The sequence below is a fragment of the Emys orbicularis genome, chromosome 12 (assembly GCF_028017835.1).
Source record: "Emys orbicularis isolate rEmyOrb1 chromosome 12, rEmyOrb1.hap1, whole genome shotgun sequence".
NCBI lineage: Eukaryota > Metazoa > Chordata > Testudines > Emydidae > Emys > Emys orbicularis.
The window spans coordinates 32,323,921-32,343,205 of record NC_088694.1 but is presented as its reverse complement, the minus strand read 5'-3'; the positions used below and the strand labels follow the sequence as shown (position 1 = coordinate 32,343,205).

Genomic DNA, 19,285 nt, shown 5'->3' with positions numbered 1-19,285 from the left:
CCCTTCAGGCAGTTGAAGGCTGCTATCAAATCCCCCCTCACTCTTCTCTTCTGCAGACTAAACAAGCCCAGTTCCCTCGGCCTCTCCTCATAAGTCATGTGCCCCAACCGCCTAATCATTTTCGTTGTCCTCTGCTGGACTCTCTCCAATTTCTCCACATCCTTTCTGTAGTGGGGAGCCCAAAACTGGATGCAGTACTCCAGATGTGGCCTCACCAGTGCCGAATAGAGGGGAATAATCACTTCCCTCGACCTGCTGGCAATGCTCCTACTAATGCAGCCCAATATGCCATTAGCCTTCTTGGCAACGAGGGCACACTGCTGACTCACATCCAGCTTCTCATCCACTGTAATCCACAGGTCCTTTTCTGCAGAACTGCCACTTAGCTAGTCGGTCCCTAGCCTGTAGCAGTGCATGGGATTCTTCCGTCCTAAGTGCAGGACTCTGCACTTGTCCTTGTTGAACCTCATCAGATTTTTTTTGGCCCAATCTTCCAATTTGTCTAGGTCACTCTGGACTCTATCACCACTCTCCAGCATATCTACCTCTCCCCCCAGCTTAGTGTCATCCGCAAACTTGCTGAGGGTGCAATCCATTCCATCATCCAGATCATTAATAAAGATGCTGAACAAAACCAGCCCCAGGACCGACCCCTGGGGCACTCCACTTGATACCGGCTGCCAACTAGACATCGAGCTGTTGATCACTACCCCTTGAGCCTGATGATCTAGTCAGCTTTCTATCCACCTTATAGTCCATTCATCCAATCCATACTTCTTTAACTTGCTGACAAGAATACTATGGGACACCGTATCAAAAGCTTTGCTAAATTCAAGATATATCACGTCCACCGCTTTCCCTATATCCACAGAGCCAGTTATCTCATCATAGAAGGCAATCAGGTTGGTCAGGCATGACTTGCCCTTGGTGAATCCATGTTGACTGTTCCTGATTACCTTCCTCTCCTCCAAGTGCTTCAAAGGGGAATTTGAAACTTACAACATATGGATGCAGTGCTCATTTGATGCATCTTGTAGCACCGACTTAAGAATAACTGCAGGAAAAAGGAAAATGTTGTTGAAATTTCGAAATACTTCTTTAGCAGCCACGTTGCTTCAGCTTTACTAAAGAAAGCAGGAGAACATAAGAACAGCCAGACTGGGTCAGGCCAAAGGTCCATCTAGCCCATTATCTTTTCTTCTCACAATAACCAGTGCCAGGTGGTTCAGAGGGAATGAACAGAATAGGTAATCATCAAGTGATCCATCCCCTGTCACCCATTCCCAGCTTCTGGCAAGCGGTGGCTAGGAACACAATCCCTGCCCATCCTGGCTAATAGCCATTGATGGACCATGAATTTATCTAGTTCTTTTTTGAACCCTGTTATTGTCTTAGCCTTCACAACATCCTTTGGCAAGGAGTTCCACAGGTTGTCTGTGTGTTGTGTGAAGAAATACTTCCTTTTGTTCATTTTGTTTTGTACGTTTTAAACCTGCTGCCTATTAATTTCATTTGGTGACCCCTTGTTCTTATGCTATGGGAAGAAGTAAATAATACTTCCTTATTTACTTTCTCCACACCAGTCATGATTTTATAGACCTCAATTATATCCTCCCTTAGTCGTCTCTTTACCAAAATGAAAAATTCCAATCTTATTAATCTCTCCTCACATGGAAGCTGTTCCATACTCCTAATCATTTTTGTTGCCCTTTTCTGAACCTTTTCCAATTCCAATATGGCTTTTTTGAGATGGGGTGACCACATCTGCATGCAGTATTCAAGATGTGGACATACCATGGTTTTATATAGAGGCAATATGATATTTTCTGTCTTATTATCTATCCCTTTCTTAATGATTCTGTTCACTTTTTTGACTGCCGCTGCACATTGGGGGGATGTTTTCAGAGAACTATCCACAATGACTCCAAGATCTCTTTCTTGAGTGGTAACAGCTAATTTAGACCCCATCATTTTGTATGTATAGTTAGGATTATGTTTTCCAATGTGCATTACTTTGCATTTATCAACATTGAATTTCATCTGCCCTTTTGTTGCCCAGTCACCCAGTTTTGTGGGATCCGTTTGTAGCTCTTCGCAGTCTGCTTTGGACTTAACTATCTTGAGTAGTTTTGTATCATCTGCAAATTTTGCCACCTCATTGTTTACCCCTTTTTCCAGATCATGTATGAACATGTTGAACGGCACTGGTCCCCCTGGGGGACAACCAAACTAATTCTCCCCCAAGATATACAATGGAATTTAGTGGTTGATTGTTTTGAGCTTGTAATGGATGGTGCTCACTGGTGGAGTCATCTAATGGTTAGGGCACTGTGTCTCTACTCACTTCACCTCCAATGTTTCACCCGGGCACTGTTGCTCCATGGCAGTCTGTCTTTTGCTGGTTGTTGACTTGATCCTCTGGTCAGGCCACCAGTTAGCTTTATCCCTCTCCGGGGTAACAGACTTCCAAGAAAGATACTGGGTCCCAGGCAGGGCCGGTGCAAGGAAGTTTTGCGCCCTAGGCGAAACTTCCACCTTGCGCCCCCCCCCCCAGCCCTGCGGCAGCTCCCCGCCCCCCCCCCTCCGCCCTGAGGCGCCCCCCCCGTAGCAGCTCCCCCCCCCCCCCCGCCCTGAGGCACCCCCCCGCGGCAGCTCCCCACCCCCTGGCCCGGGGATCCGTGCGGCAGCTCTGACCCAGGGGTTCCCCTGGGCTGCCAGCGGCGCACTGACCCAGGGGAACCCCTGGGCTGCCGGTGGCGGCTCAGACTCCCTCTCCCTCCCAGCGCAGCGGCCGCTGTAAAAAAAATTAAAAAATAAAAAAAATTGGGGGCGCCGCTTTTTGGCGCCCCCAAATCTTGGCGCCCTAGGCAACTGCCTAGTTTGCCTAAATGGTAGCACCGGCCCTGGTCCCAGGCCCTCAAGACTGGTGTAGGAATTCATCCATCTGTGGACTCCGCCAGGTGTCCAGTCCCAACCACTGAGTTTTCAAAGACTTTACCCTCCCCTGGCTTCCTCAAGGGGGAGTTTGGAAGTGAGGGGCCTTGTGCTCTCTGTAACAAAGGTGGTTGGTAGGAGAGTCCAGGCCTTCCCACTCCACTGGGCTCTGGCCCAGGACCCTGTAAGAGGCAACAATGTCCAGCACCCGGGAGTGCCTTAAGACTGCTTCCCTAGGCCACTTCCTACCACCCTTGCTCCCGCCCAAGTCTCACGGTGTGACACAAAGCAGTAAAGAAAAGGAGAGTAACTGACCGGAAGCCCCTCTGAGCGCAGCAGACAGGCTCTGTCTTCCAGGGACAGGGTTCTGCAGCATCCTTCTCCAGGTGCTCTCTCCCTGCTGTATCAGTCCCCTTCTGAGCTGTCTGGCTCCCTTTCAAGCTCCACCTCCAGCTGGCGCATGCTCTGTAGGTGCGGCTGGACGGGGTCACCTGGGCCCAGAGCTGCTCTTTAACCATCTCAGTCCCAGTGTGGGTTTTATACATCCCATCACAGAGCTATTTATTAAGAGCTGGCCTAGTCTGATGACAATTTGTGAAGAAAATCATGACAAAACAGATGAAACTATCACAGCCAAAGTAGCCACCATTGGACTAAAGAGAAACATAAAAGATATGCTGGATATACTGAAACCAGTTTCCATGGCCTTGGACAAACCGCAGAAAGATTGCTGTTGCATTGCTGATGCTCTTAACATTTGGAAAGAACTTCAAGAGACATTAAAGAAAGAAATGTAGACAGTAAAGAAACAGATGGATCAAGCACTTACTCCACCTCACTTTCTTGCTAATATCCTCAACCCAAAGTACCAGAGTAGATGTCTAACTGCTGAAGAAGATGCTGCATTTAATAATCATCCCTTAATCATATCAACCATGATGAATGTCAGGGCTGGAAGTGAACCATTCACACAGGACATGTTTGCTGCTGATGTTTTAAAGAAAGTCATACCATTGAACTGGTGGCAGTCATTAACTAAGCACCTGGAACCAGAGTTTGTTGAAATGCTAAACCAGCTTTTGACAGCAGTAGCGTCTTCTGCAGGGACAGAAAGAATATTTTCTTCATTTGGACTAATTCATTCCAAGTTAGGAAATCAATTGGGAGTTGAAAAAGCAGAAAAACTTGTTTCTCTTCCAATCTATGAATAAAAACAAGAAGGGAAGGACAACCTAAGTCACTTAGGAGACTGTTGTCTCATTTTCAGGAGACTTAAGGTCAGGTGAGTAGGGACTTAAGCTCCATTCACTTTCAGGTATATCTGAAATTTTTTCCAGGCTGACCTGAAATAATCAGTTTCATTCACTGACTACAGTGAATCCCTCTGTCCTTGTAATAAATTATTTGTGGTAAATGTGAAACCCATTTTGGTAAGAGAAGTTATGTATCCAAAATACACCTCTACCCCAATATAACGCGACCCGATATAACACAAATTCGGATATAACGCAGTAAAGCAGCGCTCCGGGGGGGTGGGGCTGCGCGCTCCAGCGGATCAAAGCAAGTTCAGTATAACGCGGTTTCACCTATAATGCGGTAAGATTTTTTGGCTCCCGAGGACAGCGTTATATCGGGGTAGAGGTGTTTTTAAGGTTGTTTTGTTTAATAAAAATAAATTATATATGGTGTGTTTAATTAAGTTCCTGTTACCATCCTAATGTAGTGTGATATAAGTCATGAGCAAAAAGTTAATTATCTAGTAAATAAGCAATCTATCATTCACCATTTTCTAACATACTAAACTGTACAGTTAATAAGAATGTGAAAATATTAAGCTATATAATTGATTAAATAAGTGTATGTAGGTATAATATACCCTCCAAGGCAGCAAAAAGATGTACCAAATCTAGTGTAAAAGCTCTATTTAGTTGTAAATCAACATGTTTTAATAGTTATATTAACCAATGAGAATGCACCTTTCTTTAGAAAATAATAAATACAAATGGAAAAGTTGATTAAAATTGATGATTTAAATTGAGGTTTTCCCACTTGATGATTTAAATCACCTTGATTTATATCAACCCACCCTGCATCCAGGTCATGGTCAAAGCAGCTGCTACTGTGTCGAAGATCTTGCTCTTTGTAAAACTGTCCAGCTGTCTCGGTATCTCAGTTTCAGCGAGATCCTGATCTCAGCAAAGCATCCATTCCTTTGTCCGTGATCTTCTCTAGCCCAACACCAATGCCCCTGGACAAGCACTGCCCACTCCCCATCCACCGTGGTAGCCCCAATTTCAGACACAGGGAAGGTTCCTGGGGGCGTCTAACAAAAGGCAGTATTGTAATCCTTTCTCACACTTTTCAAAAAGACTTCCCCACACTGCATCAGAGAACGGAGGTGGCCAATTTAAAACATGCTTTCCATAAGCTAAGCACAGTGCATACAGATTTAATTATGGTAAATAACACTAATACATTCTCTTCTTTTTGTTAATTAGCAAACTAGTCACATCCGAAGAGAGACCCCCACACTTTCCCTACATGCATTTCTGTAGGCCATAGTTTTTAAGCTAGAGAGGCTTGAACAATCATAAAACTCAATCTTTTTGAGTTAGAACTTTTTAAGGCCAATTTTTAACTGATTAAAACTCCGAAATTAACAGATTTATTGAAATCCTCAGAAAGTTCACACATTACTCAGATTATGGGCTGAACAGTTGGGACAGATACATTAGGTTTTCAAACCAAAGTCTGAAAGATAATACGTGCTTCAAGTGAAATAATAGAACACAACCTTAACTCAGAAGTCACTGCCACTGCTCTATAAATAGTATGGTTACCTCAGGAAAGGGATACCTGTAGAGAGAAATGAGAGAAGGAACTCAGCCTAACAAAACGATGAAATGAGTGACTTCGACGGGGCAAACGGCACATCAGTTGCTTCTTGGAACAGCTAGCCGTAGAGCACACAAGCCGAGAGGCAGTTCTCAACTTCCTAAGTAAGGCCTGGTCTGCACTGCACAGCTAGCTGTCTTACGTTGACCTCATTATGTCAGTGTCTGCACGACAGCCTTGTCCCACCGACGTAAGTGCCCTACTACACTGAAATAATAACTCTACTTCCACGAGAGGTGCAGGGCTTATGTCGGTGTAGTTAGGGCGACAGTGTTTGTGTAGACACGGCCTTCCTTACAATGGCTGGTAGTGCTCTTAGCTGAGAAATTGACAAGAAAGCCAGGCAGCTGGAACCCAGTTGCTCCCTGCTCCCCTGGAGAGCTGGGTGGCTGGACCCCGCTCCCGGCTGGGAGCTAGGGCAAAAAGCCTGGGCAGCTGGACCCCACTCCCGGCAGGGAACGGGGAGGCGAGAAGCCCCAGGCGGCTTGCCCCGTGCCCGCCCGCAGGGAGGCCGGGAGCCTGTGGGGCAGCTGCGCTTCCGGCAGGGAGCCGCCAGCAGAGATGAGACCAGGCTCTCAGTTCCACATGCTGCCCCTCGGTGGAAGTGCTCCCGAGGAGGATGTGCACCACTGACCCAAGGAGGTAGTGTGGACTAATTACTGTGGTGGCTGTAAGTCAACCTAATATAGGTCAACTTAAGCTTTTAATGTAGACAGGCCCTTACACAGGAGTTAAATCAAGAAGTAAGAATAGCTGAGCCACTATGGGTGTGTCTACTGTGCAATTAAAAACCCGCCGCTGGCCTGTGTCAGTTGACTCGGGCTCACTTCGCTCGGGCTAAGGGGCTTGTCAGTTGCAGTGTAGATGTTCGCGCTCGGCCTGGAGTCCAGGCACTAGGACCCTGCGAGGTGGGAAGGGCCCAGACTTCAGGCTGCTGCCTGAACCCAGAAGTCTACACTGCAATTAACCAGCCCTGGGAGCCCAAGTCAGCTGGCACAGGCCAGCTGCAGGTGTCTAATTGCAGTGTGGACACACCCTTAGTGGCAGGCTGCCAGGAGGAGGAAATATTCCAGTAATGAGCATGGTGACTCTAAACTTCAAGAAAAGGAGGAAACAAGTAAAAAACCCTAAAGTAAGAAATGAGGCAATTAAAACCCTTGAATTCAGCATGGAGACTGTTTAAGCAACCCTAACAGTGCCCAGAACATATGTACCCTCAATTGGAAAGGGAAGCAGAAAGACAGGAAGTAAACCTGCTTGGCTAAATGGCAGGTTCAAGGGCTATATAAACTAAACAGGTATCCTTCCAAAACTGGAAAGCCAACACTAGTGAAGCCTGTAAAAGAACATGTAGACTATGTCAGGCAATATGGCTGAAGGAAATCACGAGGCATAAGAGGGAATCCAAAGAGCAAATAGCTAACGGCATAAAAACAAATCGCAAGACATGTTTGAAGTGTATCAAAAGCAGGACACCTGTCCTGTGAGAGAACTAGGGAGTCTGTTGGGCTGCTGCAGGGTAAAGGGAACAATTAAGGAGGATAAGGAAGTGATTTTTGTAATAAAAATGAGGCACTGCCAGAAACTGTGGTGTCAATATAGGAAGTATTAGAGCAAACTGATCATTGAAAGATTGAGTCTCCAGGATCAGATGGCACACATCTAAAAGGAATCCAATGGGAGGCATTGTGGTCCCTTTGGATAGGGCACTGGATATGAACTCAGGAGAGTAAGGCAGTTCTGCTGTTGACCTGAAGTGTAACCTTAGACAAGTCTGTGCCTCAGTTTTTTCATCTGAAAAATGGGGTGTTTACTATAAAGCTCCATGAGATCTACAGTTGAAAAGTGCACTATGCGGAGTAGGTATTGTTTATTATTGAGAAATGAAATGGCTGAGCTGCTTATAAAATATGTAGTCACTTATTAAAATCAGCTACAGTGCTGGTCAGCTGGTGGGTAGCAAGTGTAAAAACAATGCCCGGGGTGATGTGGGGAATTACAGATCACGGAGTCTTCAGCACTAGGAAAATTCACTGAAGTAATTCATTAGAATTATACACCACCACGATGAACTGGATGTAAGGGAGAAACCAGCATGGCTTCTGCAAAGGAAAATCACACCTTGCTGATACATTGCAATGGTTTGTAAATGTCAGTATAAATGGGTGAAGAGGGGCCAGTTGGTTTAGCTCAGGTGTCTGTGAAACAATGAGACCCTAATTCTACTTGTGGCCTCTGGGTGCCCCACTAATACTGTGTGATTATAGTGTGGTGACCCGGCCAGGCAGGCAAGGCAAACTGGGAGGAGAGGCAAAGGCAAACCAAGACAAATGGGTCCTTTGAAATTTTTAGAATTTTATAAGGGAAAACCCCCAAATTGTACCAGGAGCTTAAATCATGAAGAACACTGCCAAAGAGTTACTGTTCATAGTACTAAACTATAGGTTACCAACTTGTTAACCTCTGGGGCTTGTACATGCTGGGCAGTTAGTACCAAATGGATTGTTATTAAGAAGAACAAAGAGATTCCTTAACAATAGACTGTGTCACTTCACAGAAGAGTCAACTTTTCTTCTCCTTGGCTGCAAGTCCAGCTCCACTCTTGCTGGCCTGTTCTTTGCTTCTCTTTGGCTTGAAGGGCTCCTTAGATTTGCTGTTCCTGTGGCTGAATCTCTTTTCACAGAATTTATCTACAAGTGGGGTTTTTTCACCTAGTGGGCCCTCATTTGTGCATTAGGCCCCTTTGAACTGTATCCCGTCACTAGATGGTCACAGTCACTCTCTCTGCTCATGTGGGTCAGGTCCCTTGTGGGCAGCCTTTTCGTTTACCATTTTCGGATCTGCTTTCATCTAACACAGCTTTTTGATCAAGTCCCTTTTTCACCAGTTCTGTTTCCTTTCAGTTTTTTCCCTTGGTGCCCTGTCTCTGGTAAGTCTGTAGATATGATTTCCCTCTACTTCCCTTCTCTATTAGAGCTTGCTCACGCCTGCCAAGTCTGTTTATTTTTCTGCTTCTCCTGCCCTGAAACCCTTGTTATTTTCCTTCTTTCCTCCTTCTCACGTTCCAATCCCCTACTTTTATTCTCCTGTTCTTCTTTCATTTTATCACCTCCCCTGGGCTCCGGTTCACCCGCTAGCTCAGCATCTCGATTCTTCTCCTCTAACAGCTTTTCCCAACTGCCCCTTTGGGTGGATTCAAAGCCACCACCCCAGTTTGAGCTGCTCTCCCATTGGCCGTCCTCTCCCCAGGCTAGAATTGTGTGCTGCTGCATTGCAGCTGGAGCAGGGGCCAGTGCCAGGGGGTGGGTTACTGCACTACTATTATTGTAATCATGATAATTTGACAGGGCTGCCGGTGATAGCAGGGATGGACCCATTGTCCCAGGAGGTCCCTTCTAGATCTGTGTCCTAGTAAGGAAACTACGTCACCATTGTCTCTTACCATTTGGTGATTGCACAATGGGGCCCTGATCTAAGCACTACTGCAGTACTGCTGCTCTTAATTACTGATGACTTCATCTGCAGTTATATTACATAAAGAGTGGGGATACGAACCCTCCCCTGCCCCACTTCAGGGCGTGAGCAAGCCTCTAACTGATGGGTGTGAGGAAGACACTTCCCCTATGGATGGATTATTCCAAACTTGTCCTCTCTGGGGTTTCTTGTGCCTTTCTCGGAAGCAGCTGGTACTGGCCACAGTCAGACAGGGTCTGGGGCTAGACAGGCCCCATCGCTGATCCATGGTGGCAATTCTTCAAGTCCTGGAAGTTACGGAGGGGTAGAACATGCTTGTTTTGCACGGAGATACTGAGAAACTCAGATGCATCCAGTCACTTGCTGTTTGTGTCCTGTTTACAGGAACCCGGGGAAACTGTTCTCCACCTGGCAGTGTTGTTAGCTGACCGAACCTCTCTACACATTGTAGATTTTCTGGTGCAGAACAGGTAAGCTGACTGCAGCGCTTGCAGGGGTAGGACTGTCTGCTCAGGATAAGACACATAAGGTCATCAGCGGAGTTAGTGCTGGATAGCCTTGGAGACTAGTGCCTCTGGATATCCCCTGAAGTACCACCAGGGGGCAGCACCAGGGCATTTCCCTGTCAAAGTGCCTTAGTTTTGACATGGAGAAACCATCTTTAGGGTTAGAGGGGAATTCATGGCCATGGCCCTTCCCTGGACTCTCTGCTGAGGGGAGCAATGAGTGCCAATGGGGATGGAGATTTTCCGACTAGGACACGTGTCCCCCTGGATGGTTCAGCCCAAGCCCCTCCTCCCACCCCGCCACTGAACAGCTCTCCAGTGGGCCCGCCCACCCTGATTGCAGTCCACTGGTGACAGGCTCCATATCCCATTAGCCACTACTCTGGGCCAGCCAGGCTCGAAGATGGGCTTCCCAAGGGCCAGCTCTTGGTTTTCAGAGTGAGTCTGGTTCTTCCTGAACAAGAGGAGGTACATTTTTGTTCCTTCTGCATTCAAGCCCAGTGTGCCATTGATTGGGGTGGAACCAGTGTTAAAGTCTGTCTCCCTAAGGGCTGCCCCACAGTGTCTGGGTACCTTCCAAGTGTTTATGGATTTATCTTCCCAGCACCTTTGTGAGCTCAGGCTCCGTTATCATCATCTCCGGTGTACAGAAGGGGGAATGGAGACTCAGAGGGAGAAAGTGACTTGTGCAAGGTCACACAAGAAGTGTGTTGGCGCTGGGAATGGAATTCAGCTCTCCTGGGTTCCAGCCTATACAAAACCATCCTTCCTCTTAGATGATCCTTCTAAACCCTTATCTTCTGCATCACCTCCTGTACTGTGAACTCTTCTCTTTATCTCTAACCCCCATTTCCCCTGCAACCGTATATGGTTGTAAAACTTGAAAGCTGATAAAACGGTGTGCTCACTCCATGCAAAATTCCATGCTGGCATCACTGTGTCTTCACGGGTGTGCTGCCCTGTGTGATCTGGTACGCAAGTGCAGTCCGTGTTCTGAGTTCGGCTGCTGCTGCAGTAGAGCGGGTATTGTACCAGCCACACAGCACTGCCCATTGCTGGGGAACATGCACACAGCTGCCAAGCTTGGGGAAATTCCATGTCAATGAGAAGATTTGCATATGCTCACATAATTTGCATACAATCCTAATTATTTTAATAAACGCTGTGTGATTTATTACTGGAGGCAGCATCTGGCAGCTTGGGATGAGACAGCCTCCCCTGACCCTTTTCAGACCCTGTCTTAATCTGGGCCCCAGTCAGTCCCTTCCATTCAGCGTGTGTCACACCCCCACCCCCACAACGAGCTGTCCCCTCCTGCCCGAAGCCACGTGCCACAACAGCCTCTTGTGGTCATGGGATGAACTGCAGTTGCTACCCGCAGCTGAGTCAAATGTGTGAGGTTCCAGGTGAGCTGTCAGCAGGCGTGGCAGGGCTGCCCAGTGCACAAGAGCCGCACAATATGCCAGACGTTCGGCAGCCCTACGTTCACATGCCTTGGCTAAAAGCCCGAATGCTGGGCAGTGTCCGTTCTGATCTACATTCCTGTGAGCTAAGGAGAAGGGTTTGGGGTTGAATGTCACGCAGTTATTGTTCTAGACGAGAACTGCTCTTTCTCAAGCATACTCATACTGACTGTCCTTTGCCCCAGTGGGAGCCTTGTGAAGCAGACAGCAAAGGGAAACACACCGCTTCATTACTGCTGCCTCCACAATAAACCCGAGTGCCTCAAGCTCTTTGTGAGAGCCAAAGCCAGCATTGCCATCAGTAAGTGACTGCACGGGCTCTGTTCGCCAAACAGGGAAGAAGGTGTTGGGATTGGGTTCCTTATTTTTTTACTGTCTCACTCGCAGGGCCTGTGTCTGCTCTCTGCACCTTGCATGTCTTACTGGGAACAGAATAGGAGCCCTTTGCACCAGGTACTAGGCCAAATGCAATAGAAGAAGCATGAAGAACCAAGTGGCTTTTATACACAGAATGTGTAGCATTGACAATCCACAGGGCAGTGTGTCTCAGGAGCAGCGCTGAGGTGCCCCGACAGGGTCAGCAGTACATGGTGTGTAACAGGGATTATGGCTTAGCTCGGATTAGAGAAGTCAGGTGCTGATCCTTGATGACTCAGTGGGCTGTAAGAATCCTGATTCCTTCAGGAGATACCTGGACAGGAGAGGCTGTGACTGTGAATATGACAACCCTGAGTTTTATACAGGAGTGACGATTCCAGGCCACAGGAAGGCAGAGATTGCGGACCCACTGGCTCGGAGTTACTTGTATTTTAGTGACCAGTGGTTTTGAAGCAGCTCTGAGCATGTTTGAGGCGTCACTAATGCCTATTAAGCAGATGTAGAGAATTCCAAAACAAAAACCTTGTTACAGTTAAGGTTAAGTGCAAGTCAAGAGCCGTCTTACAATAAACCCATCTTAAACCCCTCAGACATTAACAGTTTGGACAACAACTTATACTCGAGCATGTGCACATACACACACACTTACCATTAAAGAGAAAAATGCTCAATGACCACCTCCCAAACAACCTTAACTCTGCCCCTGCATTTGTGTTAATATGTTAGGCCCTGACCTGACCTCTGCTAGAGACAACAGCAGTCTTTGCTTTCACTTTATTGGGAGCTCCCTTGGTCCCTTGTGCTCCTGTTACCTAACCTTACATGTGTCCTTCCTCTAATGTGTAATTCTGTGTCTGATTTGTGATGATGTGCACAGTTCCTGTGTTAATATAATGAATGTGGATCTTTCTCAGCTGGTGTAGAAGTTCTGGTTAGTTCATACAGTAGCTTTGTCTCTAACGATATGTCTTTAATTAGGGGTGCATGGTATTAGTAGTAGGAAAAAATCACTCTTTGGATGGGTTTACATGCTGTGCCGATGGGCCCCGTAACAAACTTTAGATGCATATTGTGCCGGGGTGTATAGACCCCGTGCAGACAAGGAAGGGCTAGCCCCACCCCTTTGGCCCTGTGAATCATGTCTGATAGGGAGGAGGCCTTTTAAAGAGAGGACACTGCAGTCAGCAGGGTGGGAGAGGAGCAGGATTGCCCTAAACTGCAGACTGCAGGAGTGACTCCTAGCCAGGAGACCTTCACCCTGAACAACAGACTCCCAGCGTAAGATGGACAGGCTGAGCCTGACTCAGAGGCCCGGCCAGAGCAATTTCCCCAAAACCAGTACCTTGGTGCACTGTAGACTTGCTGCCCCCTCCCCTTTTGCTGGGGTCACTGGGAGGGAGTATCCCTGAATGCGTTGGGGTTTGTGACTTTCATTTTTTATATCCCCCTCTGGAGAGACTTAAAAGGGCCCACAAAGGGCAGAGCCCCCCACCCTCAAATAGTAAGGAAGTGGGGCTTGGGCTGGGACCCCCCAGTGCAGATAACTGGGCATTGTCAGGTTCCTGCCCTCCCCCACCCCCCAAGGGAGGAACCACCACGGACTCTGTTACACATATGAATTCAGGGATTCCTGAATTGATAAAGTGCCTTTAGTTTGGTGGATTGGATTTTAGCTTTACAAAAAGCCTGATTGATGACAAGGGGTACCAGAGGTGATAAACACAGGCCTATCTTAGACTAGTCTTGGGATTTTATAAATGTTATCTCAATCGCTGTAAGCCAGGCAGTGTGTGCTGGCTGGTGGAGAGCTCCAATCACTCCAGGAGCTACAATCAGTGAGGGTAATTCCTGCAGACCTGGGACAGATAGACAACTCCGGAGAAGTACCACCCCCAGGGGAAATTGCACAGACTAATTCAGACCATTCAAGAGGCCCAGGAGACAAAGAAGAGCTTGTAAAGGCCCAGCCTGAACTGGCTGAGGAGGTCCTGCTTTTGATCCAACAAACTGACATGATCCTTTGACTAATGGGGCAAACCCTACCCAAAGGATTGAAGGACTATGACCTACCAGAGTCCCCACGTGGATGATAGGCGACCTCTGATAAGCTAGCACATGTTTAGACCTTTCTTTGTTGTATGACATATTTCCTCTGTAATACTTTTCTCCTAAAATCAATGTTCTATGCTCTGTGAAACCTGTCTGGTACCAGGTAACCCCTGTCTGGTACCAGGTAACTCACGGACCTTGAAGGATCAAAGTAAGACGCAGGTGCTGAGCGAGGTCAGATCTACTGGAATAATCACCGTGAGTTGCACAGGGACTGCAGCCTTTAAACCCCCAGTCTGAAGGGAGAGGGGAGATGGCTGGAGGCCTGAGATCTAAAGGGTGCCCTTGAGCAGACCACGGAGGGGGTCAAAGGTGCAGTTACCCTGAAATGGTGACACAAGCTTTCTATAATAAAAGTAATGTGCCCATGCTTTTAGGTGCAGTTCTGAGAGAAAGCGCTGTAATGGATGGATCAATTCGTTCATGGAGTGCGCTTTCTCCTGGCGGCACAGTTAAAGTTGTTTGGGTGCTGGGCATTGAGAAAGTTGTTGCTGATGTCTAAATTGTTTAGGTATCAATTTCTATCCATACCTGTTAATGTTGACAGGGGTTGCTTTTATGTGTCCAATGTGGTCTCTTCTCTGGACTTTAACTGCAAATTGACAAAGTCTTTGGGTTGGAATCCCTGTTTTGGTAAGTCTCAGCTGGAATCCAAGGCCAGACTTCTCCCTGGAGAGCTCTGTGCATATCAGTGTAATATTAGTTAATGCTTTCTTGGCCAGATGTGCAGAGGTTTCCTCAGAGCAGCTATGGTTGTTTAATTCTTCCGCTGCAGATAAAGAAGTAAATAATCATTGAAGCAGGGGGCCTGGACGCTGGGTCTCCCACCTCCTGGATGAGTGCTCTCCCCACCAGACTACAGAGTCATTCTCATGCTTGTGCTCACTCGCTTTCCCTCCCCCACCCGCTTCTTGCAAACTGGCGTAGGCGCCTAATTCCAAAGAGGGTTTCTGGCTGAGAATCACTAGCAGAGAAAGGCGCCTGCTTCTGAGGGCTTGTCTTCACTACCCGCCCGGATTGGCGGGTAGAAATCGATCTCTCGGGGATCGATTTATCGCGTCTCGTCGGGACGCGATAATCGATCCCCGAATCGACACGCCCAGGTAGGAGTAAGCGCCGTCGACGGGGGAGCCGCGGCGGTCGATTTGCCACCGTCCTCACAGCGGGGTAAGTCGGATCAGATACGTCGAATTCAGCTACGCTATTCCTGTAGCTGAATTTGCGTATCTGAAATCGATTCCCCCCCGCCCCCCGTAGTGTAGACATAGCCTGAGAGAGAGCTGGGGCTTAGTGCACACCCCTCTTGTTGGCATCTCCTCGGTGCCTAGCCTGCTGGCTTTTGTGATTTGCATTCTAAGGTGCATCTCTCTTCCCGCTCCTAGGCGCCTACCTCAGGCTTTGAGAGTTACAAGGTGTTCCCAGGATTTCCTAGGTGCCCAAGTGTTCGGCGTTGCAATGCTCAGTGTCACCACCCTATGTCCTTTTGTGCATTCAGGCCTAAGTGGCTGAGGGAGCTCGACTCTATTCTGACTAGGGTTGCTAACTTTTGTTTCAAAGCTAAAGATGGGTCAGACTGGGGAGAGAGGTGGGTGTTACTCTTCTGGGCTCTGCCCACAAAATAAGCTCCACCCTGGTGCATTGCCAGCACGAGACATGAGACACAGTAGATTATGTCGATGTTCAGAATATGATCGTGTGCCGACTGGGCTCCTTGAGCTTGGTTCTGCCTCGGCAGGGCCTGAACAACATTTGGGCTCTGCTGGGTTCAGCACCTTTTAGACTGGGGAAGAAATGAATTGTGGCATCTGCCCAGTGCCACCCACCTGCAGCACCAACATGAGCCGTTACTCAGTAAACGGCAGGTGTGTGGCCCTCACTTTCCTCTCTTCCAGGGGGAGGAAATAGCTCCCCATGGTGACACCTGAATGTTCATCCCTAGGTAGGGTGACCAGATGTCCCGATTTTATAGGGACAGTCCCGGTTTTTGGGTCTTTTTCTTATATAGGGTCCTATTACCCCCCACCCCCATCCCGATTTTTCACACTTGCTGTCTGGTCACCCTATCCCTAGGCCTCTGAGCAATCACCTCCCTGAGATGAATGAGGCAGGGCACCCCTTTCAGAGCTGCTGTTCCAGACTCAGGCAGACACATCTGCACAAGTGATACTTTGCTCACAGAACAGCTAGAGACTTCCTTTCTTAAAAAACAAGGGCTGAGATTCTGGAGAACAAAAGAGTGGGCGTGGAGCAGTACTGGTATGGTGTATGGGCATATCCGGCTGTTTTTGAGCCCTGACCAAAGAGCTAATAATCTGCTGTGCATGAGGGTATGAAAAATGTACCTGCGTTTGACCTTTGAGATTTATAAAGAATTCCACTTTAAAGTTCAGGCTGGCAGTAAAATCATGAGAACTAATTAGTGTCTGTATCTTTATCACTCATTTGTCAGTGGTGTCACACATTTACCTTTAAAGGCTGCCTCCTGTGACAGGAACCATTTAGTAGCAAGGGCTATTTGGTTGTTCTCTCCTCTTTACAGTCCCTGGCTATACACATATCTGTGCTCGTGTGCAGAGCAAATTCTGCAGGGGCCAATCAGGGGGCTAAAGGTGAGTCCTGATCTGAGGGAAGCCCAAACTCCCAAGGCTTGGCAGCCAAATGTTAAACTCCCCTGTGCCAGCGCCGCGCCAGGAGCTCTGAAATCCTGCATCCCACATGGAAGCTCCCAAACAACTCACTCACTCAGAGCAAGAGCTAGAGGAGACGGGGGTTAGCATGGAACTCCCAGGGCAGCCTCCCTAGCAGGAACTGCCTTTGCGCTCACAGGGCTCATGACAACTGCTTTTCCCCACAGCCAATGAAGCTGACGAGACGGCCCTGGATGTGGCCAGGCGCATGAGACACTCCCTATGTGAAGAACTGGTAAGAAATGGCACCTTACAGTCTCCACCCTTGGAGCGTGAGCTCCACGCAGCAGGTGGGGCACTCAGTAGCAAGCCAGGGATTGGACCTCATTAGAAGGGGAAGGTGGCAGCCCCACCACACTGCTTCTGCATGGTGCTTCCCCGAGTTCACATTGCACTCCCTCCAGCATAGATCTAGCAGTGTGCTGGGCAAATAGCTCCCTTCTAAGGTCTTGCCTCTTGTTCAGTGGAGGTCCATAGCACTTGGCTTTATTGCCCATAGTTGCACAGTGCCAACAAGACACCTAAGCTTCTGGCCCAGGCTGCACCGGGCTCCATGTGATGACTTGGCTGAATTCTGTGAGGTTGGTCTCTTCTTGGTCTGGAATCTGACCTGAACTTTGCCTGATTGGTAGGGGGTTCTGAGCTTAGGGGTGGGGGGAGAGATGGGGGTTGCCCCTCCCCCTGGCTCATCCAGGATCGCCTAGGAATGCTGCAGGCAATGCATGCTGCTTCTGCTGGTCCTGGCTGACAGCTGGTGCCCTGATGCAAGGCCTTGTCTGAGTTGCTAGGGCTCTGCTGGTACCCATGAGGGATGCAGAGCAGGACATAAAGTGACCTCAGGCAGATGCCTGGTCTGCTGTTGCTGACAGAGAATGGGATTCATTGAGACCCCACTTGGGGGATGGGACAGCCAGTTTGGAGACATTTCTAGTGGTAGTGCAGACTTTGAGGTTAGAGAGGTGTTTCTTCTCCCAGCTAACAAAATCAGAGTCAGTACTGATGGGACATGGTCTGGATTTGCCAGGTTGTGAGGTCTCTGTGGCTATAGCTGCTGGGCTCAGAGCGGTCTGCCATGGGATGATCTCCCGCTGGCATATGGCAGGATCCCACACCCAGAGCCCAGAAACCACCCAGAAATCTTGCTTTTGTGCTGCCCAGGGCCATGTGTTAGGGCTCCAATGCAAACAGCAGTGTCCTGGGAAGAGGAGGAAGGTTGTAGGAAAGTCCCCAGGTAGAGGTGGGGCAGCCTGGGCACCATGCTTACCAGCTGGAAACCATTGCTTCAGACTGAGGTGTGTCTTCCCCCAGGACCTGTCTCTGTGACCCTGGGCTGCTCACTCCACTTTCAGCCTTGATGCAGAGCACTGTAGGTGGGTATAGGAGAGAGTTTGACCTGAGCCTGATTCCTCTGTGTTCCAGCTGCTGCAGGCTCAAAACAATCAGTTCAACATGCGTGTTCATGTGGAATATGAGTGGCGGCTGGGCCAGGATGACATGTATGAGAGCGACGATGATCTGGATGAGAAGGTGAGATCCCAGCACACTACAGCTGTCCCCAGCTACAAGCCGAGGTTCTTGCCCACATATATATTGACTGGTATGGACGCAGCACAGACCTGGCTCAGCACCTCTTCCCATCACTGAGCCATTAACCAGGGCTGCGTGTGCAGATCTTGCCTGTCCACCTTATTGCAGCTGCCTCTGATCCTGCCTCATTTCCCTTCGAGGTTATCATGTGGAACTGTATTGGATGCTTCACTGAAGATGAGCAAAAATACGGCACCCATTTTCTCTTCCATGTTGTGCCATCAACGCAGGAGCTGAAACTGGGCTGGAATGGGATTTGCTGCAGCCATGCTGTTTGCTGTTTATCACCTGCCTTATTATTGTTACAGTAATTTACCGGGCGTGGAACTCTTTCGTCCGTCCGTCTGCCTGCTTAGAAATTGGCACGACACATGCATGTATCATGTGCTCGGGGAACTTGGCAGTTGAGGGTGAAAGAGCTTTTCAGCTGAAGCTTGCTGAATTGAATCCAGCCCAGGTTGCAGTGACCAAAAGTCTTCATCAGTTCACAGCTCCACATAAACAACACGCCTGTCTCTTCTTTTCAGTTGGGTTCCCCGAAGGAGCGCATTCTCCGCCCTCAGAGCTGCTACCATTCACCTGCCACTGCCTCCCAGCCATGGGGAAATGCAGCAGGGCTTTCAAAGGGTGCAATTCCAGCCCCCCAGGGGAAATTGCATGACATCTATGCACACCCTCACTCCCACATACCAGCAGCTCCTGGCTCTGCTTCATGTGTGCCGCCTCTTCCACCACGCAGTGTAAACCGAGGTGAGACTTTCCTTCATGGTAGCCCTGCCGCAGCAGTGGGGTTTGTGGGGTAGGGCCAGCCCCAGAGCAGGGGAGTCCGGCTGGACAGATTTCAAACAATAGCGATGCCCTTCCTTCTTATCCTAGGCAAAATTGGCAGTTCATTGTCCTGTTGGCCCCACTGACAATGCCCCATCCCTGCAGCTCCCTGCCCCAACCCCGGGGCTGACCACCACTGGGCCAAGGCCTAGGGCAAGCGTTGTCAAAGCAGCCAGGCCCAGACCAATCCGCCTGCAGCAAATGTCTGTGAGGAAATGTCTTCAGTGAATCTCCATGTACGGAGGGCGGTGACCTCTCAGGGGCTGAGGCGGGGCAGCCCCCCAGGTACAAGGGGCAGCATTAGTAGCTATCCATGCAATTCAGTATCAGCCCCTCTAAGTTTTTGTCCATCTCAGGCCAGATTCTCAGCGGGTGTAAATCAGCCCTGCTATGTTAATGTCCATGTAGCTACTCTGATGTACAT

General features: G+C 48.7%; 1 protein-coding gene across 1 annotated transcript in view; it reads left to right on the top strand.

Moving 5' to 3' along the window:
• The window catches only part of LOC135886704 (arf-GAP with SH3 domain, ANK repeat and PH domain-containing protein 2-like), a 102,954-nt gene that overhangs the window by 74,658 nt on the left and 9,011 nt on the right, over nt 1-19,285 (top strand). The window contains exons 18-22 of the mRNA XM_065414491.1: nt 9,688-9,773; nt 11,458-11,573; nt 16,614-16,681; nt 17,866-17,973; nt 18,561-18,783. Of these exons, the coding sequence (XP_065270563.1) occupies nt 9,688-9,773; nt 11,458-11,573; nt 16,614-16,681; nt 17,866-17,973; nt 18,561-18,783 (601 nt within the window). The remainder of the gene's footprint in view (nt 1-9,687; nt 9,774-11,457; nt 11,574-16,613; nt 16,682-17,865; nt 17,974-18,560; nt 18,784-19,285) is intronic.